We start from the raw sequence: 25,898 nt of genomic DNA, 5'->3' as shown, positions 1-25,898 counted from the left end.
GTTTATTATACAGACACGCACACAATTTCTTTTCCAATTAGCCAAATTATTTATTGTTTGCATTTAAGTTCAAGATCACATTTAAATGTAGTTGTGTTCTGGGGTGTAACAGGTTGTTGCCATCCTCTGTCTCTCATTAGCCCCACAGACGGTTCCTGGGGGCGCTGGTGCTGGTCCTGCTGCTGGTTGTTCTCCAGCTGCCCTCCTGACATCAGCATCAGCATCTGGCTCCAGCAGGTCCCCGTTGCTCATGCAGATGTTGTGGAGGACAGTGCAGCAGACAATGACCTCTGGCACGTACTTGACCTCCACCTCCAGAGCCTTTAAGAAGATGGACCTCCATCTGGTCTTTAGGATCCCAAAGGACCTCTCTACAACACACCTCGCCTTTGACAGGTAGCAGTTGAAGCGAGCTTGGAGGTGGTTGCGGACAGGCTGTCTGAAGGGCGTCATGAGGCAGATGGGCTGCGACAAGCAGGGGTAGCCACCATCTCCAATGATGCAGTAACCTGGTGGGGGGTGGGACTGCTTGTAGTAGATGGGGCTGTTCTGCAGAACTCGGGCATCATGTACTGACCCACAGTATCCCACAAACACATCCAGAAACCTTCCAGTGTCGTCACAGATGGCCTGCAGCTGGACTGAATGGAACAGCTTTCTGTTGAAATAACAGGCGGAGTCCTCTGCAGGGGGCTTCACCCGGACATGGCAACCATCTATGGCTCCCACCACTCGGTTGAAGGCTGCAGATCCAGCTAGACGGGCGAAACGGGCACCCAAGCGAGGGAGATCCTCTGCAGTGGGATGGCGGACCACTTGGTAGAGGAGGCCAGCAATCTTCGCACTCACCCTGTGCACTGCCCGATGAATAGTTGCCCGAGGCATGTCAAACGCCCTGGCGACCACACGGTAAGAGGTGGCACTGGCCAGCCAGAACAGAAACACCAAGGTGTCAATTTCTGGCCCCCAACCATGGTCTCATTCAGTACCCAGCACAGCCATTAGGGCTTTAAAGGACTGTCGTGACAGGCGGAAGTCAACCCGTAGGTCACTGTGGCCATCAAAGTAACGAGCCAGCAGTGGCACTGAGGCATTTATGTGGCAGTACTGCCTGGGGCTAGGACGCTGCTGTGGAGAAGATGGAGAGGCAAGAGAGAAATATTTAAATAAAATGTTTCAATAACAACTTTGCTGCATCCTTGTTTTATCATCTTCCTTACTACATTGCATTTTTTTTTTAAAACTATGATATCTAAGTATAACTGAGTTCCTTTTGCCAAATGTGCATTGTATCAGTGTACACACCAATGAAAACATGTATATGATGTAAAGTACATTAATTCAGTGAAGATTTCTTTATATATTTAAAAGCTGTTTTACTAATGTTTTGAATTGCACTTTATGCTAATAGAAATGGGGAAGACATGTGAACACACATGAATGTGTGCTGATGGTGCTTTCTATTAACTGAGGTACACTAATACAGTGTAGGTCATAAGTCATTATTTTGGATTTATTTATACAACTTCTTGCAAAGAACTTAGTCGGGCGGACTTTTACTGCAAAGCTAAGCCAATTAAGCGGCGCTGCCATCAGGGTCATGTAAATAAAAAAATAAATAAGGATACGTACCAGCTCACGTTCAGCTAACAGAAAGAGGATCCTGCGTCGCCGTTGACTGCGACGTAGTTTAAAGGTGGGGGGAAGTAAGGGGTAAACAAAAGACAGTAAAATCACGAGTAGAAAATGCATTCTTTAAGTTGAATTAAAGCAGGCAGATCTGTCGGCAGGAAAAAGAATCGCGCTCAAATTCTGGTACGTCACTACGGGTAAGTGCAAAACTTAAGTGCTCCATTTGGGTCGGCACTTACCCACGATAGTGTGCACTACAGAAGGTAGTGCTTAGTGCGCACTACGCACTACCTTCCAGTGCACTCACGTAAGTGCGCGGTTTGAGACACACTCATGGTGTCAAAAAACTGTAAAGTATGTGATAAAAAAGAAACTTAGCCATTGAATAAGATATTCTGGACCAGCCTGTCACATTCTCCACTTCATTTTCTACCGTGGAGTCGACCAATCAGATTCAGACTTTAAGGGGCAGAGCAGCCAGGCAGGCTTGTGTTTTTGTTTTTTTTTTACATAAAAATGTGTATCTTTGCACAAATAAATAGCACTCCTCATCATTTACAGCTATTTTGGCTTGTTAAAAAAAAAACTAAGTCTCTAGTGTCACTTCAGCTCAAACTTCAGGGACTCTTGTGCACCAAGAAAGTTGTTAATCTTCCACAAACCCGTAAAAACATGTAAAAACACACGTGGAAAAGCTCTTACACGGATGGATGCAGCCGGGAGGTAACTTTCATGATGAGCTAAGATGAAGCAAGCCAACGTTACGTAACATATATGAATGTAAAACTGTCCAGATGTGAGAGCTTATCACTTCCACCGTTTTCATATTTGCACCTCCACACTGAAGAGTGACTCAGAACACATCACGGCTAAAATTCCTCTAATTGCCAAATGATATTTGTGCAGATTTCTAGACTCGTTCAGCCAACTGTATTTGGGTCATTTGATGAGTAGACAGCTTTGTTTACAGTGAAGGTGAAAGCAAAGCAAAAAGGCTCAACGGGAGCTGTTAGGTCCAAAATACCCAGAAACATGGCAGAACATGTATGTTTTAATAATCTGAGCTGAAGCCTAAAGGTACTGAGGATCTCTGATCATGCAGGTCTGACCAGACAGACAGAAAAATGCATCATGCAGGAAAGAAAGTAACAGGACTCAGGCTGAAATAAGGAGAAAAGATGGAGGGTGGTGTTACAGGAGGAAGCAGGTCCCAGCATGGCCGATGAACGTGTTCGACCACAGCAGGCGGTGATGGAGGTCATTGTGCATGGATCTGGTGTATATCTTGTGTAACTGTTCACCTGTGAAATGAGCAGAAATGAAAACAACCTGAGCTGATGATTGACACAAAGTCACACAAATTTATTTTCTATTTTGCCATCAGGACTGGCCACCATCATCCCCTGGCTGGAAGGCCAAGGAGGAGCTACTTTGAGCTGCTTGGTGTTAAACAGCTGTTAAACTGTCCCGGGATGCACTCGGGGCTGCGGGGGGTGGAGGTTCGGTGCCTGCCTGGAGTCCTGTGTGGGGTGCTGCTGGGCGCCATCTGCCCTGGGGGCTGCCCTCGGTGCCGCATCGGGGGGCTGGTGAGACCCCTGGGGGGGGGGGGGGGGGGGGGGGGGGGGGGGGGTGAATGGGTAAGGGTTGGGGTAAAGAGGGTTTTTTTTTTTTTTTTTTTTTGGGGGGGGGGGGGGGGGGACGGGGACCTGCGGACATGTTCTTGTCCCTGGGGTGCCTAGCCTTGGTGTTGGGTTGGCGTGGCCCACGGTGGTTTTGCCTGGGGCGGTCGGGCCCCGTCGGGTTCCTGGGTGGGGCTTTGCTGGGGGGAATGGGTGGCCCTTGGGCCTGTGGGCCTGCTCGCCATCGCCCTGGGCTGCCCGGTGCCCCTGCCCCGTCGTGCCGGGGGTTCCGGTCTGGGGACCCCTCTGCTCTGGTCCGGGTGGGCCGCTGCTCTGTCTGCTTTGGCTGTCCCGGGCTTGGTACTCTGTGGATCTGCTTGGCCTTTGGGGCCTCGGGCTCCCCCCGTCCCCCGCTGATGCTTCGGGGTGCGGCGCGATCGCGGCCCCCTTGCGGGTACACATTTCCTCCCTGTTGCATGGCAACACATGCATATTAACACGTACATGCTCACAAACGTGCTCGTCTCTCCATCCGCTTCTCACTAGATGTAGCTGATGTTTGTGTGTTGGTACGTTCATCTGCAGGTACGTTTGATGACTGTTGTATTTTTTTATATTATCATCATCCTATCTTTCTTTCGGTATCATGTAGTACTGTGGTAGTTTATGTTGTTGTTTTTTTTTGTGATATGTTCTGAGCAGCATAGACAACTGTTATTTCCACATTTTAATCCTGTCCTTTTCTCCCTTTTTTTTCTCTCTTCCTCTACCTCCCTGTCAGGTTCGGCACTGACATATAAGACTAAAGAAAATAAGATTACAATAAAAATAATAAAAATATCAAGGGCAGCCATGTATATAACATGTCTCCCTTGGTAGAGCAAATCTGTCAAGCAAGAAATGGCACACAGACCACCGTTCTGTATGTTAGGATGCTGGACAGGACAGGGTAAAAAAAAAAAAAAAAAAAAAAAAAAGTTTAACACTAACCTTTTCGTCAGGTAAGACAGCAGGAACATGCACATTTCTTTCATTTAAAGCAGGAAATGATCAGCAGGGTCCAGACAGACGTCATGATAAACCAGCAGGTCAGTTTCTCCTGGTCAGTCTCAGAGCTGCACAGTAAACGTTGCTCCTCTTCGCCTTCCTGCAGCCTGTTAAACAGCTTTTCTCCGTTTTTACAGCCTTCCTCGTGTTCTCTTTGGTTCACATCCTGTCTGATGTTCAGAAGATGGACCTGCTCATCAACTCTGAACAAGTTATTAAAGATTCAGGTCTTGACAACATTCGGCCTCCCTGCGAGGATTAAGTTCATATCAATAAAATATTTTGTTTCCTCCGGAGAGGCTCAGACTTGGATCTGTGAAGATGAAGGTGAACAAATGAAAGGAGCTGCTTACTGCACATGCTCAGTTCAGCCAGACGATGGCAGAGTGGATTCATGGATGACTTCAACCAGCATCAACACAAAGACCATGGACCAGAAAAATCTCAACGTCTCTTCTGAACGTCCCAGATTAGGCAGAATTTTACTAAAAGAGGTGATGAAATATCCCTGAAAGGAGAATCTGACGCAGAATGCTGCATGTTATAATTCATGTTTTACCCTTTGATTTATTTCCCCTTCGTTTTTCTCCCCCCTCTGAGAATAACTAGTTTTCATTTTTGTTTTATCTACTAACTCATTCAGTCAATAACTAAAGGGGGTATTTTTTATGGGGGAAAAGATCTTTTTCCTTAAGAGCATTTATTTGGGTGTCTGAAATTGCAACTAACTAAAATAAATAAAATAAAAAATATTTTAGGCCCTGTTCAGCACTTCAAATTTCTCAGGTTCCTTCTGAAAGTTCATCTTTTCTTATTTCCATCCAACTTTAAAATCAAATGATGCTGCGTTCACTGTACCTCAGAAATGAGAAAGTCAGGCTCCCAGTTTAGTTTTATTACTCTGGATCTCCTCAGTAGTTAGACCCTGAGGTCCTCTGGTACCGGCCTTTTGGTCATTCCTAAGGCGAGGACCAAAACACATGGCGAGGCCACGTTCCAATATTGTGGTCCTCGCCTGTGGAACGGCCTGCCAGAGGGCCTCAGGTCTGCAGAGACTGTAGATGCTTTTAAAAAGAGGCTCAAGACACATCTTTTTAGTTTAGCTTTTACTTGAACTTCTTAATCATTTAGTTATTTGACTAACAATATTATTAGTTTATTTATTCAGTTATTTTAATTAATCTATTTATCCATTTTGTCTATTTTTATCACTTATCATTTGTATCTTGGTCTTAAATTGACTTTTTAATATATATTAATTTTCTTTTATTGTTCTTATTACGTTGATTTATTTATGCTCTTTTAAGTATCTTATACTGTGTTTTATTTTCAGCTTTTATCTTTTTTATCTTTTATCCTCTAGCTCCGGTGTTCCCTCATGGGGATCCTCCACATCGTGGGCTGTCTCTCCGGCCTGCAGGGTTGTCGCTGCGGGGGTCGACCTGGACGGGATGGCTGACGGGCCCTGCATTGCAGTCCTGTGGCTGTGGTGGGGGCCCCCGCCTGCCCCGATCCTGGCGGCTCCTGTGGCGATGGCCTCTGTGGTTGCTGGTGGGGCGCTCATGGTGTGGATGGGTCCCCAAGGTATTGCTTCCTCACAGTGGTGTCAAGCCAATCGTCTTTTATCTTGTCTTTTAGATCTCTCTCTCAAACTTTGTTCTTAAACCGTTTCAGTTAAAGAGACAGGAACTAGAAGGAATAGTTTTAATTCTATGAAAGAAGAGTGGCATCATCTGTTTGTGTTGTGTGTTTGCGCGCTTGGGTGTGTGTGTGTGTGTGTGTGTGTGTGTGTGTGTGTGTGTGTGTGTGTGTGTGTGCGTGTGTGAATGTGTGTGATTCAAAATGTAAAGTAGATAGCATTTGTGTTATTCTACTCTTACATTTTTAATATATGTTTTTACATTGTAAAGCACTTTGTATTGCATGATAATGTATGAAAAGGGCTATACAAATAAAGTTTGAATTGAATTGAATAAAGTTTGAATAAAGTTGACCTAAATGAAGAAATATGTGAGCCAATAATCCTCTACCAGTATTTTAAAGCTTAATATCCCAAAGAAATCTGACACACCTGCTGTTCTTCCATTTATTTCTACACTTGCACTTTGAATGATCTACTTCATGAAATGTGCTGTACAAATAATAAATAAACTTGCCAGGAAGAATTTGCCTCATTGCTCACTGCCTTTGAATTTACTTAATGATGATGATTTGCTATTGAAAAAAAAGTTTTGTTGTTTAGTTTCTCTTGTTTTCTGTTTTTTTCCTCAAAGTGAAGAAGAAGCATCCACAGGCTGCTGCTGAAGGTTTTCTCACTTAATAAAAGACTTGAAATGAATGTTTTACAACATATTCCTCAAAGTCTCTGCATTTTTCTTATTCCAGGAAATGCCAGTGTGAACTGGTGCTGGAAGGTACTGGAGCGAGTTTGAACTGGTAAAATTAGATGCCATGTGGTCTCAGTGTCTCAGTGAGATTTTTATTTACATAAAATAACACATTTCAGATTCAGTTCTAAGTACTGCTGCTGGAACTCTTAAAACAGTTTGATAATGGGACTGAAGTTCGGTCTAATCTACCAGGTCTCATTTAACATGTGCCACCCTGCCCAGTACGACCCGGTCTGCCCCATCAAACCTGTTCCAGACCTGCAGTCTGTAAAAACCAGACCACCACGCGTGATGTCTGTTCCCTGTGAAGGTGGGTGTTCTTCCTGAGCCCTGCTGCTGTTTCTGCCTCAAATCTGACTGAAGAAAACATCTTAAAAAATACTAGGAAATAAAATAAAATCGGTATTAAATGATTTGTCAGAGCTGCACAAAGAGATGAAACATTTAAAGACGAGTTTTCTCCTTTAAATGATTCTGATATTCTGGTTCCTACATTTAACTGTTTTACCTGAAACAGGTTTTATAACATGAACACAGAAGGCGGCTGGTGGAGGGTCTGTAGCACCGCCTCCGTGTAGGGTGGATGTTTCAGGAAGATTCATTCCTGCGACTAGAGATGGGATTTATGGCTCTTTGAAGGGAGCCGGATCTTGAGGATCCGTTCCTTTCAAAGAGCCATTCAAAAGACTGGCTCGTTCTCACAATATCTTACAAAATTTCACAATATATAAGAATGACAAAAAATTAAAATATGTACCTATATAAAATCTACTATACAAGATTAACAAATTATAGGAAAAATATGTAATGTATTATGAGAAAAAAAACTTTGGCAACACTGTGATGTGTCAAATTTTTATTTAAAAACGTATTTTCTCAATAATGTCAGGCTTCAGTCTGCTCCTCTTCTGGTACACTACCTCCCCAGCTTTGGAGAGGTTGCACTTGAAAGAAACAGAAGAACAAAATTGTAATTAACCAAGTTTAAAATCATTAAATTCTCTTCTGATGGTGATCAGAAACCAGCTTGGTGTCTAAGGTCCTGCAGGTTGTAGTTTTCTTCTGCAGCTGTAGACTGAGACGTTTCCTCTGATACTTCTGGTTGAAGTTTATGATTAACTTTAAAGTCTATTTATGATGTTTATGATGTTGAAGGCACCGCCTGCTCCGTCCTTCTCTCATACTCCGAGCTCCTTAAGCAGTTACTCTGGTAACGGCGTCTTGCGCAGACTATTGTTTCCCCAAATCTCTAAAAGCTAAATGTGATTCAATATAAGCTGATGTGATGCTTTTCCTAAATTTGTTTTCAAAATGCAATGTCGCACAATCGCTACAGAATCTCCTCTCAAAAACCCGCGATCTCCTCAGTGTTTGGAATCTAAGAGCCCGGTCCCTTCAAAGATCCCGCTTGCTGCTCGATACGCGCTGATGACGTAACGAGGCCTCGTTTGGTCTATCACGTGACTTTTGGCATGCTGAATCAATGCTCAGAGACATTCCGTGTCACGTGCTCGACACGTGATCGAGCAGACGGCTCGAGCGGACCACGCGCATGGACGTTATTTAGAAAGGGCAGTTAGTGACGTCGCCTTACATTTTTTAGTTTCTTTGTTTGATTTTAGTTTTTTTTTCCTCACAAAATGGCCACAAAACAGAAAAAGAAATCGACTTACAGCAAAACGTCTTCATCTGCGAGCTGGACAGAGTAACTTTGATTTAGTGTTAGCAGTTAGCGTTACAGACAACCGGATTAGCTACTAGAACAGATTACCAAAAGTCCGCTAACTATTTATAAGAGGAATGCATTTGATATGTTTAAAATCGTTTGCATCTAGACAGTTTGCCACGTCATACTGCTTCTCTGTACTATATTATAAACCGAAAAGACGAGAGTTTAATCTAAGGTGGTACAAACTAAGTCATTTAGCACTATTAAATAGCACAACGCTAACAGTTTTTTTCTTTTCTTCAGTGTATTCACTCCCTCTGACAGCTCAGTCAATATTTATACCAAATAAATAAATAAATGTTAGATCAGTAACTGGCTGATTTTAAACCCTATTAAAGACTTATTTTCACTGGCTTTCAGTTCAACTTTAGTTGTGGCACTTTGTACTTCTATTTGACATTTTTTATTCTGAATCCTAAATCCACTAAATCCTTCATTACTGGGTTTCAAACTTACCTGGCCACTCGATCTGTTTTCTTGGCCGGCTGGGTAACCCCTGGTCGGATGACTCTTGGGGTTTAACGTGATACTGTGTTTCATGGTCTGAGCTGATTTGAAGACGGAAACTGTTACCCCTCATCTGTCTTAGGTCTCCTTCCCACTTCTCACACATCCTGCTGTACGTTATCCAGCTGGAATCCATCTTAGAGTCGATGAACTTGACGTCTTTGTTGCTCAAAGACCCGCCTGCTTCCACTCTGCGCTCGGCATCTTTCTTCAGCACCTCCTCCTCTTGTTTTTCATCTTTGTTGAAGTCTCTAGTAGGACACACTCTGTGTCATTGACAGGCTTGGAATTAAACCCTCTCTCAAGCTCAACTTCTTCCTCCTCCTCTTCCTCGCGCCTCTCCCCATCAGACCAGAAGGAAGAGTTCAGGGAATTCTTGTCCTCCTCGGTGTCTTCGTCCCACTGGGTGTTATACATTTTGTACATGGTGGCGACTCGTTCTCCTGCGGGGGTGTGTGGAGTGTGAGGAGCCTGAGGGCTTAAGGAAGGAGCTAAGAGGATTATCTGACCCCCTGCAGAAACGGCTCCCTCTGCTGGTAACCACTGGGATGACAATTTTGCCTTTTTGTTTAAAATAAATTAAAGAAAATAATTTTTTTTCTATATATTTGTTGTATTTCGGATGTTAATGATGCTCAGTGCAAAAATAATTTCTTCTAAACTTTAATAATTCATACACTTGTTCTTATTCATAAACTCTCAGTGTTTCTTAGTTTCTGTCTGATCTTTCCCAACAGATGATTTAAAGACCTGAATAAACAGTCTACATTACCTGAGTCTTCGCTGTAGACCGATTCATCGCAGACTAGAGACTGTCCTTCATGTTTCCTGACAACAACACAAACAGCACATAGCTGTTAAACCAGCCTCTGTGTTACACACTCCCAACAGCTGTTAATCATAAAGTTAATATAACATACTGTGATCATTTATTTTGATCAGATATCAGAAATCCTTTTAAGGTAAAACAGTTAGAGTGGGGTTTTAAAACATCTGGAAAACTGCCCAGGTTCACTTTTTACCATCTACTATAGCACAGTTCCTCTTCAAATATTACTTTACTCATTCCTAGATGAGCTGGGCTGCCATTCTCTGATTTTCACTGAAAGTAATGTGGTTTTTGTTTAGGAGACAACCATTTTCTATTGTGTTCCAGGTGAATTTATTCTGACATAGTAACACGCAACTTGATGCTGACACTTCTGTAGTAATCTCACATGTCTCAGCTTTCTCTTGAGATCAAGATTATACACGCAGCCATCATAGTTGTGAAGATGTACTTGTGGATGTGATATAAAACATGAGGCAGAAAAATAGATCTCCCCAAAAAGAGGTTTAAAAAGAATACAGACTCTGCTGAAACGCAGCTCATTCCAGTGTTTAGTCTCTGTCACCTCTGGTCTTCAACTGAGTCTCTACAATAACTCAAAGTCTTCTGAGAGGATCTCAGACTTCCTACGGGCTCAAAGGCAATGAAGGGCTATAAAACCCATTTTAAAGCTTTCATAAATAAAAGCACTAACATTTCCATTTCAATAATGAAAAACTAAACTAAGCAGAACTAGGGCTGGGCGATATGACGATATATATCATCTGGACGATAGAAAATTTCTATCGTTTCATATGAGGCTCTATCGTTTACGCCACGGTTAGGTGCTTTACTGCAGTATTTTACGCCAAGATGCGCCTTACGACATGCCCGTGCACGCTGCAATACATTAACAAACATGGAGGAAGATGGTAGCAGACCCGTTTCAGAGCAGGGTAATGCATTACAAGGTGACCACCCAACCCAAACCAAGGAGCTTGTACCTAAAAGAGGGGCAACTTCTGTCGCATGGATGTGGTTTGGATATAAAAAGACCAACGTGGAACAGACAACCGTTGTGTGTAAAGTATGCCGGCTCCCGGTCCCAACAACGGACTCCAACACTACTAACTTATTTTATCACCTGCGCAAGAATCACGACAAAGAATACAGAGAGAGTCAACGAGCAAAAGCCGCAAAAGCAGCGTCGAGCAGTGGCGAAAGTGCTCATAATAAACTCCAGGCGCAGATGCTGCAACAGGCTTTTACTCGTGCAACACCATATAGCCATAGCTCCCGCAGATAGAAGGAAATCACTACTGCCATTGCCAAGCACATCTGCAAAGATATGGTGCCAATCTATGGGGTACCAAGTGTAAAAATTCAGTATAAAAGTTGTAGCTGACACATTTTCATTATTTATCTCACTTTTCTCACATTTAGCACATTTTCCTACATTTAACATAACTTTTAACCACATGTATAATGGTCAAATAGAACATCTAAATCTAAATTTTAAATCTAAATCTAAATGTTATATGTTAAATCTAAATGTTAGATGTTATATCTAAATGTTAAATCTAAATCTAAATGTTTAAATCTAAATCTAAATGTTTAAATCTAAATCTAAAAGTTAAATCTTATATCTAAATGTTAAATCTTATATCTAAATCTAAATGTTTAACCTAAATGTTTCGAATATATGCTAATTAACCCCGCCCCTTTTACCTCAACCAATACGCTAGTAGGGAAACACTCGCTCGCACACACGCACTTTACTGTGAATGTCTTTCTGCATTTAGGAGCTGCACTTCAAAGTACACTTCCAACCAACCAATCACACCATTAATGGTAAGATGCATATATTTATTTTTAACTTTCTAAACAACATTTTGCAGACTTTTACTGTTAGCTAGCTACTTAGCTGTAGCTAACGTCCAGGACAAATTTCCTAATCCTTAACTGAGTAAATATTGTAATGTCCAAAGTTTGTGTGTGTATTACTTAAAAGCCACTACCTGTACTCAGTCCATTAAGAGAAATCTTTGTTTTCTCTTTTTCAATAGGCTCCTCTGCCATCTATCCCTTGATGAAATGGGGCTTCATCAGGCTACTTGAGCCAAAGTCAAAACATATAAAAACAAGATGCTTGCCTTTTTCTTCAGAAGCATCAGTCTTTGTCATACCCAGACCAGATTAGCTTAGGCTGGTCTTCTTGGAAATCTTTCCTTTTCCACATCATGGTCTAAAGATCAACTAAAGAGCTGAAATGTCCGCAAAATGTTGTTTATATATATATATATATATATATATATATATATATCCACTGCCTCTAGCACTACATGACAGCACCTGGGTCTACCTGGACTCCGAGCAGTCTGACTACAGCTTAATGATGACGCCACTTCTGTAGTAGAATAGAATAGAATAGAAGCCCTGATTCTTTCTCCATCTGGTTTCCTGGACACATTTAACTGTCAGAGCTTAAAGTGTTGCTGCGTTTACCGGGCAGATGGAGGCCGTACTCCCACACACGCATCTTCTCCGGATCCTGGATCATCACGGTCACTTCCTCCGTGCTCGACGGCATGATGATCTCAAACGTTGCATGATAATTTGGTCCATAATTTCCAAAAAACTTCGCAGTCTGAAGTGAAATGTAGAAGAGTCAGTCTTTGATCTGGGTTCAGGCAGCAGAGGGGAGGTCTGATACTCACTTTAGGCTGGATGGTGAAACCTTCAGGGTCGCTGTGGAGGCTGTAAGTTTGCTCTTGGTGGAAGCGGCAGAAAGATGGAGCCTGGATGAACTCGGAGTCGGTGTGCTGAGCTTTCACCTGCAAATGAAAACATTTTGTTAAACATGTTCACACAGTCCGAGTGTGAGCGGGTTCTCTGTGGTGAAACTAAGAGTTTTACATCTGTCAGAGGGACGTTGCTTGGCAGCAGGATCACACTTAGGATGAGGATGGGTCTGTGCATGGGTCTCAGGAACAGCAGGGCTTGGCCCTGGATAGGCTTCGCCTTGAAGTTCAGGAAGCGTTTCCCTGTGTCCCACACAACGCCAAAGCCAGAGAGGTGTGGGATGTCCACGACCACGTGGGTTTCTGTGACCTCCAGCGGCTTGAGGATGTTCATGCCGTCGTCAGTGATGTGGACGACGGAGAGGCTCTCAGCCACCAGAGCTGCGAGTACACAGAAACAGATTTCCATGTGAGACTCATCGCTGAGGAGAATACGGTTTCCTGCTGGCTGCTCGCCGCCACAGAGGCGGTCTTACCGGCTTCAGGTTCACAGTGCGGCAGGTGAAGCTGGCTGACAGAGTCCTGTGGACACTCGATGCTGAACAGCGGTCCTCCGGGCATCTTGTGAGCAGACTGCAGGAGCTTGTCGTCCCAGATCAAAGTCCTGTACGTCACCTCCCCCTCATGGGTCGCGTTGAACACCAGACCAGTCAGAGAACACCGGAACAACCCACAACCGGGGAACCTGAAGCTGAGCAATGCACAAAGGTTTAAATCATCTCTGGTTTCAACAGTTTGTTTATTCTTTCAGTGATTTCTGATATCTGAGAACATCCTGGAATCATCCACCTACAGACATGTTACCCCTCCACACCTAAAGTCCCAGATTTACCACAAATTACCTCTAGTTTGTTTTTTTTTTCTTTCTTTTCTTTATTTTCAACTAATAAATCTATTTGTTTATTTTTATTTGCCATTATTTTATTTTTATTTTGTTAATTTGTTTATTTTTAACCTGTCCTGATGGTCTGGCTGCTGCGTTGTGCTGAATTAATTTACTCTGCCAAGAGGAGCTTCTGGGGCTCCCCTTGAATCTTAAATGTTATTCTTTATTATTCTTTTAAAATGTGCTTTTGCTTACAACAGCTGGACCAGACCAGAGAAACATAAGGAAAAACGGTGGATAGAAGAGAAAGACGAAGAGAAGAGATAGAAAAAGATGTCGTCCAAAACCAGTGATGCAGGTGACTTTAGTTGTACCTGAGGGGTAGTTTGTAAGGTGCACAGAGTGTCAGATATTATACACAACAACAGGACGATTAAATTAAGTTATGTATTTGTAAATAAGATAAAAATAAATAACTTCAATTTCCCCCCCTTATTGGTGTCTAATCCAGCATCCATCTTCATCGTGTCTCTTCTCTGAGATCTTAGTAAAAGTCAGTCTGATGTTGACTCTCATCTCTTGCTCTCTCGTTTTTCCTCTCATCCTCCGATAATGCATCTCTGATGAATAAGCCTTGGTTTGAGTTTAAAACAGCTGTTACGTTAATATCCAGTTGCTGGTGTGTGACGTGGTGCTGCAAAGTCAAATGCAGCTGTAACTTGCTTCTCTGGGATGGAAACAAAGAGTTTTGAAGGGCAGTTTTTAGTCTCAGGAAGCTGCAGGGCAACAACGACAACTCCAGGGATGTTGTAATGCCACCAAAACGAGTCAGAAATGTAGAGTTTTAGGGTCAAAGTTTTAACCTGAGAGGAAATTAGTGCAAAACAGAGAAAGTTGTTGTGTTTGTGGAAAACGTTGCTGTCATCTCCCATCTACCTGAGTGGTACATGAACTGGAGCAGGGACCATCAGCGAGTTAGTCTCTCTGATCATGTAGAGTTGTCCACCCTCTCCATGGCCTTCATCACAAGAGAGGTGAGCACCAGATCAGCTGTGGCTGAGAAGCTCTTCATCGGTATGGGATCACTGTGGAGGGTTTCCACAGTTGGAGGAAGGTGGAGGATGATGGATGATGCTGGCCAGAGAGGTTGTGAACAGAGGCAAATAAATGTCCCACAGCACCTCAGGGTGCTGTCAGTGATGTCTGGCCACGGTGCTGTGTTTACTTCGGTCTTTTCTAGAGTATTTGACCTTTTTTTCTGTTGTAAAGAGGGAAGAGTTCCTAGATTTGACTTTGGTTCTACTGTAAGACTCAAATCTGGTGCCCAGGTCTTTAGGGAGGGATGCTGGACTGCTGCCTGTCAGCTTTGTCATTACAGGTGATGAATATTACAAGGTCAGCATCTCAACAAGAGGGAGTTTGATGTGTAAAAAATCTATAAATCCTTCCCTTCTTCCTCTAAAGGAGAGTTCCAAATCTTTCAAACTGTGTTTGGATGTGGAGGACTTGCTCTAACAATGACTACATTCATATTTTCTCTGCTTTCTGAGGACAAATGCTTTAAATTTAAAAGATGTCAGTATTTACTGTGAGCATCTGCACATCTTACCTGTATGAAACCCCGGTTCTTTCTTGGCAGACCTCAGGTGTGAAGCTCGAATGAGTCTGAAACCCAGTAAAAGTAAAAGAAATAAAATTTCCCACTGAAACACAGCTGTACTGCAGATGCTATGAGACAATTAGAAATACTCACAACATCCATTTTCAGCTTCGCTACAGGGGTCAAAGTCAAAGATCCCCCGGAAACCAAGAATGCTGGGAAGAGAGGCTCAGTGAAAGTGGAGTGGAAGGTGTAAATGAGGGTTTTTTTGTTTCCAGACAACCAATAGAAAGAGAGAATCCCAGCTGGCCAGTCCAGAAACAGCCCTAGTGTCTTGGGTCTGGACAGGAAGGCTTTGACGTCAATGTGTGGGATCGGTACAAAGACTTGCTGAAAACTGTGCTGGAAAGAATAACCATCTGATGCATTGATACTGAAGCACCAGGTGTCATCGCTCTGTTCGATCTGTGTGTCCCATTCCTTCCTCTTCAAGCTTTTATAAGTCACAGCAATGTTCACATAACCAGTCCACTCCACCTCCCAGTAGCAGCGTCCAGTCAGACCTTCTCTGCAGAGCACCAAGCTGGAACAATCAAACCTCTCTGGATGAGCAGGATACGGCTGCTTTTCTTTCGTGTAGCTCACTGTCCTGCCACACTCAGACAGGAGGAGGTGTTCGTTCATAGAGTCCAGGTCAAACGTCAGATCACAGGGATCTACCACAGAAATGATCGGGGTTACGTTTCAGGGTTGTTAAACAAAGCAGAAGTTCAGCCACACTTACATTTGTTCAGAAGCTGCGGGTTGACAAAGTGTTCTTCATTATGGTCCACACTGAGGGAGAGGAACACAGTGAGAGCAGAACTTATGGAAATATCGTTCAATATGAAACATTTAACCTCAAAACCCAACGTTTCCCTTATAGTACACCAAGTATTTCAATAGTCTTCAGGAATACTTCTCCAGACTTATTAAAGGACTTTCCAAGAATAGTTTTCCAGGATCCTTGAAGGACCGTCATGCGGGGTCCCACAGGGTTCAATTTTAGGACCATTGCTTTAATCAATGTATCTTCTTTCGCTAGTGTAGGGACTATTCTCAGAAAACAAGGTGTCTCTTTCAACTTTTATGCAGACGACTGCCAAATTTATTTACCATTAAAGCAAAGAGAAGCCTGGTTAATTAAACCTCTTTTAGCTCGTCTTGATATTGAAGCACGGATGGCCTTAAACATTTTAAACTTTAATAAAAAGAAGACAGAGGTAATGGTGTTTGGACCTTGTGGCTCAGGTGAGACCCCTCCTGCTGAGCTGGGACTCCCAGCCTCGTATGTTAAAGAATAGATATGGATTTTAAACTGGACTGGCAAAGGTAACATTTTTCTTTCCAGGCAGCAGTTGGAAACAATAATCTATTCCTTTATATCATCATGGCTGGATGACTGTGTGTCCCTCTATATTGGAGTAAGTCACTCACATGTCTGCAGTTTGGTCAGAATGCTGCTGCATGACTTTTACTAGAAACGGGGAAAGAGGGCACATAATCCTGTTCTGGCTTCACTCTACTGGCTGTCTGTGCACTTTAGAGTCCACTTAAAATCCTTATATTTGCTTTTAAAAGTTTTAAATAGTCTTGCTTTATCTTATTTATCTGAACTTCTCCACTGCTATACTCCTTCCCAGTCCCTCAGGTCAGCTCATCAGCTGCTCCTGGTCGACTCCAGCTCTAAACGGAAGCTAAAATATGGAACAACTGACCTTTGCCCATTCGCCAGGCAACCTCACTGTCCATTTTTAAAACTTGTGTCAAAAATCACTTTTACTCATTGGCCTTTAACCCAACCTGAGACTTGATCTCATTTGTTTTAATTTATTTTATTTAGTTTTTATGGTCTGGATTTGATTATTTTTTTTTATTTTATTCATTTTATTTGTCTTTTGTTATTGTCATTTGTCTGCTTTTATGCTTTCATTTTACGTAACTTTGCTGTTCAGCACTTTGTTCAGCTGTGGCTGTTGTTTAAGTGCTTTATAAAAATACTGATGAGAAGGAATTTCCAAAGCTTTACTTTGCATTTTTCTGCCTTTTTGTTTTGTTTTCTGTCCAGATGATCCCACATTGCTTCAGTGATGTTGAGGTCTGGGTTTTAGAGAGGATCCATTCCCCTATCAGACCCATCGAGGTCCAGATTCTGGGGAGGATTTGTCCTCCCCAGGATCTTGGCAGAGGTAATAAATCCTATTACCATAACATATTAACTCTAAATTCTTCTCTCTACCTGGATTTTGGAGGTAGAGGTCTTTCTGTAAATTACATTAAAATGTTTTTAAACCTTTCTTCTAAACCTCAGTAGAGAATTTTGAAACACAGGGAAAAAACTACTATCTAGCTTTTGACTTCCAGCTGCTCTTCAGCAGCACAGCTGCTGTTTGAAACATACACTACCTTGTATCGATGATGGAGAGTCCAACCACTGCACAAAGCCTTCTCCCAAAGATTCTCAATGGGGTCCATCTCTGGACCCCAAATTATGTCTCCTGTTCTCTGAACCACTCTTTCACAATCTGAGCCCAAATGGACTGTACTTATATAACGCTGTTCTAGTCATGTTGACCACTCAAAGCACATTTACACTACATGTCACATTCTCACACACACTCATACAGCACTTCTATTGTTACACACCAAGTTCTTTCTACTATCACGCACATTCATACCCCGATAAACACATCGGGAGGCAACGTGGGGTTCAGTGTCTTCCCCAAGGACAGTTTGGCATGTAGTCAGGAGAAGCCTGGAATCAGTCCACCTACTTTCCAGGTGGTGGACAGTCATATATGGCCCATGCCATCAGGGAAGAAGGAATAACCTGCTCATTCAGTTTCTTTTCAGTTAGCCAGGTGACCTCATTCTTTGGACATATAATGTTGGGAAGATAACTGGGGGTGCGGAGGACTGTGAGGTGCTGGACGTATTTACACCGTTCTCAACCTGGAGTGTCGGCCAGAACACCCCTTGAGGCCAGGACTTTCTTAGATATGAGGGATAGGCTTTAATGAGGATGATGGCGGATGAAAGGAACATCAGTCAGACACCTGCAGCTGATCCAGAACTCTGCTGCTCCAGTCCTCACTAAGACCAAGAAAGTGGACCACATCAGTCCAGCTCTGAGGTCTTTACACTGGCTGCCGGTCCGTCAGAGGATAGACTTTAAAGTTCTGCTGCTGGTCTAGAAAGCTCTGAATGGTTTAAACCAAAATACTTCCTATATCAGGGCTCGCTCTCACTTACAGATAAGGTGAGAAGCTCTGTGATCCGAGCGGGGCTCAAAGTAGAGCCACTGCTCCTCCGTAACCAGAAGAGCCAGAAGAGGCGGCTTGGGCATATGGTCAGGATCCCCCATGGAAGAGCTGGTGAATGTGGCCAGGGAGAGGGAAGTCTGGGCTTCCCTGCTTAGGCAGGGAATCCGCGATCCGACCCACATTGGATAAGCAGAAGAAGATGGACGGATGGATGGATACATCAGTGACCTCTTGACCCAGTATGAACCTACCAGACCCTTCAGGTCATCTGTATCTGGTTATTTATCAGTTCCCAGCGTCAGAACCAGACATGGAGAAGCTGCATTCAGCTTCTGTGCTCGACATGTCTAGACCTATCAGACCACATGACCTTCTTCCATGACTCCAGAGTCCAGTCTTTATGCTCCCCAGCAAAGTGAAGCCTTTTTCTCCAGTTAGCTTCACTGGTTAGTTGTTTTCTTCTGGCTCCACAGCTATTCAATCCAAATCCCTTGGGTTCCTTCACATTGTTCATGTGGAAATGTTCTAACTTTCACTATTAAACATGGTCCTGAGTTCTTCTGCTGTTTTTCTCCCATCTGATTCCACCAAACCTTTAACTGATCACCGATCACCAACATTCAGGATGTTTTTCTGACCACATTTCTTCCTGGAAGACGACTGTTCCCACGGTCCTTCCAGTTTTAATAATGTGTTGGACAGTTCTGAACCCAGATTTAGTAGTTTCTGCATCTCTTTGGATGTTTTCTCTGCTTGATGCCAGTGATAGGAACTTCTTAACCCTATTTGCTTAGTTGGCATTTTTTTTTTTTTTTTACTTTTTGGCCAAAATTTCGGTTTAAGAGCAATACTTTTTGCACATCGCTTTATAATTCAGTTACTGCCCATTCAAAAGCCATTGATCTAACTGGATAAAACAGAAAAGATAAAACTTTGTACCAGAAATCTTGTTCTTTCTGCATATTATGTTTTCTAGAGCCCAAAGCTTTTTAGTTTGGCCTCGCATCTGTGGAGATGTTACCAACTTAGCCTTGTAACTAACTCTTGGTATAGTTTTTTTTATGTATAATTATAGGAGAACGTTAAAACTCTCTACATTTATGGCTCTACAGTAAAATATTTCTGTTGAATGGCCAAACTGACATTCTTGTATGGGTGTGAAAGCTGCAGGGTGTACCAACTTGAGTATTTCCAGTCTACATTTTGGATCCTCAAGTCTCTCAGAGAGCAGCTTCACTCCAGACTCTCCTGGATGGTTGTAGCTCAGATCCAGCTCTCTCAGATAGGAGGGGTTGGACTTCAGAGCTGAGGCCAGAGAAGCACAGCCTTCTTCTGTGATCCCACAGCATGACAACCTGCACAGAAAATGGCTTTTAATACAACTGATGGCCAAACAATTCCCCACACTAATACCAGCAGCACAGTTAGACTTTTATTCATGAGGGCAGAGGGTGGGCGAGACAAGGGGTCTTATACTAAGAAAGGAAATGATTGTGTTCCTCTAACGCTGATGGTCACATTAGAGAGACATGAGAAATAAAACATCTTTACATCAATACTCTGGATCACCAAGTGCTAGTATACGAGTTCAAAAAGGTCCATAGAAGGTAAGTTGGTTGTTTTGGGTGCAGTATGTGGAGCTAGCTGTGGTTCTGGTTTACTGTCTGTTGGTAGACTGGATCCTAATGTGGTAGTAGGGGGATCAGTTCTGGTCTACTGTCTGGTGCTGGTGGTAGACTGGATCCTAATGTGGTAGTAGGGGGATCAGTTCTGGTTTACTGTCTGTTGGTAGACTGGATCCTAATGTGGTAGTAGGGGAATCAGTTCTGGTTTACTGTCTGGTGGTAGACTGGATCCTAATGTGGTAGTAGGGGAATCAGTTCTGGTTTACTGTCTGGTGGTAGACTGGATCCTAATGTGGTAGTAGGGGAATCAGTTCTGGTTTACTGTCTGGTGGTAGACTGGGTCCTAATGTGGTAGTAGGGGAATCAGTTCTGGTTTACTGTCTGGTGGTAGACTGGGTCCTAATGTGGTAGTAGGGGAATCAGTTCTGGTTTACTGTCTGGTGATAGACTGGGTCCTAATGTGGTAGTAGGGGGATCAGTTCTGGTCTACTGTCTGGTGCTGGTGGTAGACTGGGTCCTAATGTGGTAGTAGGGGGATCAGTTCTAGTTTACTGTCTGTTGGTAGACTGGATCCTGGTGTGGCTAGCTCTCCGTTGGGAGCTGTGGGGCTGTTGAGACTGGGTCTGGGATCTGTCTCCACCTGATCTGTGTCCTTCCTCTTACTAAAAAGTCAGAAATATCTCTCTTTCTCCTCATTCTTACATCTTCCTCTACTAAATCAGACTGGTTACAGGATATATTTTCCACATTTCATGCTGCAGCAAATTTAAAACCAGCTAGCAGCCTTGCTAGCCTCCTGTTAAAATGAAACTGGATCAAGGTTAATAGCCTTTCATAACATCAGTAGTTGTACTTGCAGAGGAACTAAGTCTTTTCTAGAAATTTGCAGCCAGATGTCAATATTTTATAGGATAAATTATAAGGAAACTACTTTAAAATGAACTTAAAACTGGTGTTGTGATACTGCTGATCCACGCAGGTCTGAAATGACGTTTCTGTCCTCCTACAGTGACCCGTCAATAACCTGAGGTGAAACCTGGGGTGTCCAATCAGATTTCAGAGGTGCCACCTCTTTAGCTCCATCCCTGCACCAATATCTTTAACTCTAAATGCACTTGTTACAAAAAAAGGATCTGATCAGTAACATCATGCTATCAGGAGGTGAATAATTACCTAAGTGTTTCCAGCTGACATTTTGAGCTTCCTAGTCCAACAGACAGCAGCTGCACCCCTGAATCCTGCAGCTCATTGCAACTCAGGTCGAGTTTTTTGAGCTGGGAGTTTGAGCTGAGAGCTGAGGCGAACACCTCAGCTCTGATCTTGGACTAAACTTGCTGGGAATAAACTTTCTCTCTGTAGAATCGTAGAGTCTAGCCTGAAAATGACTTTATTACTAATGATTATCAGTTAATGAGTTCATGTGACTGGCAGACCTGCCTGCTACTGGTCCTCCAGCAGGGGAGGGTTCAGTTTTTCACACGGTGCTTCTGACATTGTTAGACGTCACGTTTAGTTCTTCATCTGAGATGATATAAAAGAGGATGTACTTTCTTTTACCACATCTCACATCTTCTCTTAGCTTTGACTGTTTGGACCAGAAACAACCCAATTTTCCAACTTAAAACTATTTTTAACTTTTTTTTTTCTTGGATTTTTATCATTTTCAGAACATTTCTTGTGCAGTGAGAAAGGTGGTCTAATACGGTCAACCCCAGGGATGCACGATACCGATACCAGTATCAGGTATCTGTCTACTCATATTCTGTATTTATAAAAGGGTTGTCTTTTTTATCTTTCTTTCTTTCTTTCTTTCTTTCTTTCTTTCTTTCTTTCTTTCTTTCTTTCTTTCTTTTACCTGCCTAGGAACTATGGATGCAAATTAGCTTGTTAGCTGGTATGTTTACATCTATTCTTTACAGATGATCATTAGCATGAACTGCTCCTTTCAAATAAACAAATAAATGAAAAAAGTTCTGATACTCCAGAACCTGAAACCAGAGTGGAAAACTAGGGCTGTAAAAATGAAATCGTTAATACAAAGAGATTAATCTCTGGAATAAACACACCATGGTGACCAGAATCCACCAAAAACCACTTTATCCTCCATATTTATGAAGATTCTGTTTCCCAGTCTTACTTTTAGAGTGGTTTTTCTCAGTCCTGGTCCTCGGGACCCCGACCCTGCATGTTTTAGTTGTTTCCAACTCCAGCACACCTGATGCAGATTAACTGCACTGCTGGTCAAATTCAAGCCTGTTAATGAGCCGTTCATTTGAGTCAGGTGTGTTAAAGTACGGACACCTCGAAAACAAGCAGGGCGGGGTCCCCAAGGACCAGGATTGAGAGGCACTGGTTTAGAGGATGCTGCAGGATGACCCGTCTGACATTCTGGTCCACGCTCCTCCTTACCAGTGAACTGTAGTGGGATTTATTAGGGTCCGAGCCATATGAAGTATGGAAGGACCCTATTGTTCCTGAAATGTTTATTATTATACTCCTCCTAAGCGCTTCGAGGCCAAATTTGACCCCCTAAACACCCATGAAAAGTTGTGAAATTTGGCACACACATAAAGCCCGGCAAAAATCGCAATATTCTAAGGTCCACATACACTTCAATGCAAAATTGGCTCAACAGCGCCACCTAGACACCCCAAAAATCCTGAACTAGTCTGAGGGGATTCGTGCGATTGACTCCAAACTTGGTGGGCAGCTTCCTGGCAAGTTGGGGACCAAACGCTATTCAAATCTTTCTAATAGGAGAAAGCGTGTTGCCGTGACAACCGATGGAAAAAGGCCTTCTCGCCATGAAACACGGTTTGCTCATATCTCCATAGGAATACATGGGAACTGCACCAAACCTGACAGGATTCATACACGTTGGGTCCTTAACGCATTACACCACCTGTTGTCATGGCAACGTCGGGTGGCGGGGTCCAGGAGGCTCAGATCCGATGGATGCCGCTTGCGGCTTTAATTAGTACTCATATTGGTACTCGTATCAGCAAGTCTCAGATATAAGTATCTGTACTCAGTTTGTAAAAATGTGGTACTGGTGCATCCGTAGTTAACCTGTATATAAAGTAGTGCATTGTTACCAGGCAGCTTCATCAATTCATCACAGTGATGCAGTAAATCCTCCACTGGTGCCATTTTTCTAGATTTTACAATAGAAGTGACTCATAAGCTCCAAAATTTAAAAAGATTCCTCTTTAAGAGGAAGAACTCAGAAGGTCTAGCACTAAAACATCACAGGGACTTTATGCTACATCAGACAGGAGTTCTTTTCCAAATCTGGGTTCTCTCATCGTTTCCTTTCTACCTCTGCAACAACAAAACTTGAATGATTTTCTTCATAACTGGCTGCTTGGTAACTTCATAAAATGAGCATTTAACACAACATTACAGTTAAACTCTGTATTAATCTGTACATCAGAAAACTTCTGCTACTTACTCAGCCTTCTTGCAGTTCCTAATTTGCAGGATAAGTCTTTCACCCCCAAAAAGTGGAGTATAGCATATAGTTAGATCGAGTTGTTCCATCACTTCTCCAGATATCTGCAGCATGGTGGACAGCACGGAGCAGTCAATGGGTGACAGCCTGGCTCCTGAATTTAGGAACTTCCTTATGTCATCCTGAAATCTCTTTTCTTTTAGCTCAAATTTGCAGAGGAAAAGATTCATGCACCTCTCTTTGGGGATGTTGCCTGCATGAAAGCCTCTCAGGTACATCTTCATCTCCTCAGCTGTATCTGAGCTGCTTCCAGTCGGGGGAAACAAACCTTGCAGCATCGTGTTATTTGACTCCTGTAAGAGTCCAAGGAAGAAACAGAGAAACAGGTCCAGCTGACCCTTCTCACTCTGCAATGCTTTATCCACAATCTTCTTATGCAACTGAGACATGCTCAGATCCACAGGGTCAACATCCAGGAAGGACTTCAGAGGGATGACGTTCTTCGTCTCACAGCAGTGGAACATGTAAAGAGCAGCAAGAAACTCCTGGAAGCTTAAATGCACAAAGCTGAACATCATCTTCTGGTACAGACCGTGCTCCTGCTTTAGGACCTCTGAGCAAAGTCCACAAAACGCTGAAGCTTCATCAACATCAATGCTGCACTCTCTGAGGTCCTCTTCATAGAAGATGATGTTTCCTTTCTGCAGCTGCTCAAATGCCAGCTTAGACAGATTAAAGAACATGGCAGCATTCTGTGATGTAGACTTTTTCTTTGCACTCTCCGTCTCATATTTCTGTTTTGTTCTTTGTGTCTGAATGAGTAAATAATAGATGTACAACTCTGTCATCGTTGTGATCCTTCGACTCCGCTCGTCATTCCAAGACTTCCTAAATACCTCTGCGATTATCCAACAAAAGATTGGGATATGGCCCATGAAATGGAAGCTTATCATCCCTCTGAGATGTGACAGGACTTCTTTGAGCTGACCCGCAGAGCTGAATCTCTTCCTGAAGTAGTTTTCTTTTTCTACATCCGTGAACCCTTGCACTTCTGTCCTCTGGTCAATGTAGCAGGAAGGAATCTGATTGGCTGCTGCAGGACGGGAAGTTACCCAGAGCAGAGACTTGGGCAGCAGATTCCCTTTGATGAGGTTGATAAGCAGCACAGCAACCGTTGATCTCTGGTTAACGTCGCTGAGGCTGGGACTTCCATCGAAGTCCAGAGGAAACCTGCTTTCATCCAGACCATCGAAGATGAACAGCACCTGCTTGTTGGTGAGGCGTTGTGCATTCTACAGAGGCTTCAGTTCAGGGTAGAAGTGGAGGAGGAGCTGCAGCAGACTGTACTCACCCTCCTTCAGCATGTTCAGCACTCTAAAAGGGAGCACAAAGATGAAATCAATGTGCTGGTTGAGCTTTCCCTCGGCCCAGTTTAGGGCGAAGTTTTGGACGGCGAAGGTTTTCCCGATGCCAGCGATCCCTGTCGTCATCACTCTTTGGATGGGCTTGTTTTGTTCAGGTGGTTTTTGGAAAAAACTTCCTGGTTTGAAGATGTCCCAGCTGTTGATCTGCTGGTAGCTCATGTTTGCGTACGGGGATTTCTCATCAGGAAGCATGAAATGGTGCAGGATCTCATGTTGCATGGAGCCGTGTTGGTCAGCCTGCTGGGTGATGTAGAGTTTTGTGTAGACATTCTCGAGTCTGGACCGACTGCCGGATGTACCCTCACATATCCAGGTAAACTTCTCCTGAAGATGGGTTTTAAGCCTTTGTTTAATGCGCTCCATGATCTCACGTCCTTCTATGTTTGCAGGTCTGTTACCACGTCCAGAAAGTCCGTCTGTCTCTTTGTTTTTATTGGTTCTGCTCCTCGTTTCTTTGAAGTTCACGTCAAACCTGAAGAAAGAGAAAGGTGGATTTATTTTCACCTGCAGCAAATATTTATTTATCATCTTTTCTGTGTCACTGAGGGCCGTAAGCTGGTTTAGGTCACAGACATCCTGAGAGCCGAGTCTCCTCCTCCCATACCCAAAATGAACCGATCAGAGAACTTGGAAATCTCTTCATCCATACCTTCATTAAACCAGTTAATCCACATTTTGAGGCTCTTTACTGGTTAAATTAATGGAAACAGTTTGAAAAATGCAGATTAAAAAAGGCAACAAATCTTAAACTTAGTTTGACTTTTGTCTCATTACAAAGAGCCTGAACACAAGAGATGTTTTCTCTCCTCAGTGTCAGCTAACTTGCCAGTGTACATCTGTTTCTGCATTGATACTAAAAATATATAAAAATAAAAACATAAGTTTGGATGAGTTGCAACTTTGCATGATATTGTAGTGGACTCTTAATTACATAATTTACCATGCAATAATATAGACTGGTGTTTCACGTTATAGCAGGTTGTTCACTGTTGCCCGGTAACCCCAAGACAGTATCTGGGGTTTCTTGTGTTCTCTCTCCACGGGCACCTCCATATTGTTTTCCAAAAAAACTCTATTCTTCTGTTTTGAATAAAATGACAGGAGTTGTGTAGTTGAAGTGAGAAATTGGCTCTTCGC

General features: G+C 43.0%; 1 protein-coding gene across 1 annotated transcript; it reads right to left on the bottom strand.

Annotated features, from left to right (window-relative positions):
- Nucleotides 1-81: 81 nt before the first annotated feature.
- On the bottom strand, nt 82-25,408 carry LOC121638045. Its single transcript, XM_041982471.1, is given in 15 exon segments — nt 82-922; nt 8,874-8,927; nt 9,041-9,175; nt 9,220-9,367; nt 12,238-12,379; nt 12,450-12,566; nt 12,649-12,914; nt 13,010-13,224; nt 14,969-15,024; nt 15,113-15,675; nt 15,744-15,793; nt 19,443-19,616; nt 21,060-21,200; nt 23,338-25,233; nt 25,335-25,408. Coding segments are annotated over 15 exon segments (4,872 nt in total).
- Nucleotides 25,409-25,898: the final 490 nt, after the last annotated feature.

Source organism: Melanotaenia boesemani, chromosome 4 (genome assembly GCF_017639745.1).
Source record: "Melanotaenia boesemani isolate fMelBoe1 chromosome 4, fMelBoe1.pri, whole genome shotgun sequence".
In the NCBI taxonomy this organism is placed as follows: Eukaryota; Metazoa; Chordata; class Actinopteri; order Atheriniformes; family Melanotaeniidae; genus Melanotaenia; species Melanotaenia boesemani.
The sequence above is the reverse complement of the archived record's forward strand: the minus strand, read 5'-3'. Positions and strand labels throughout refer to the sequence as shown.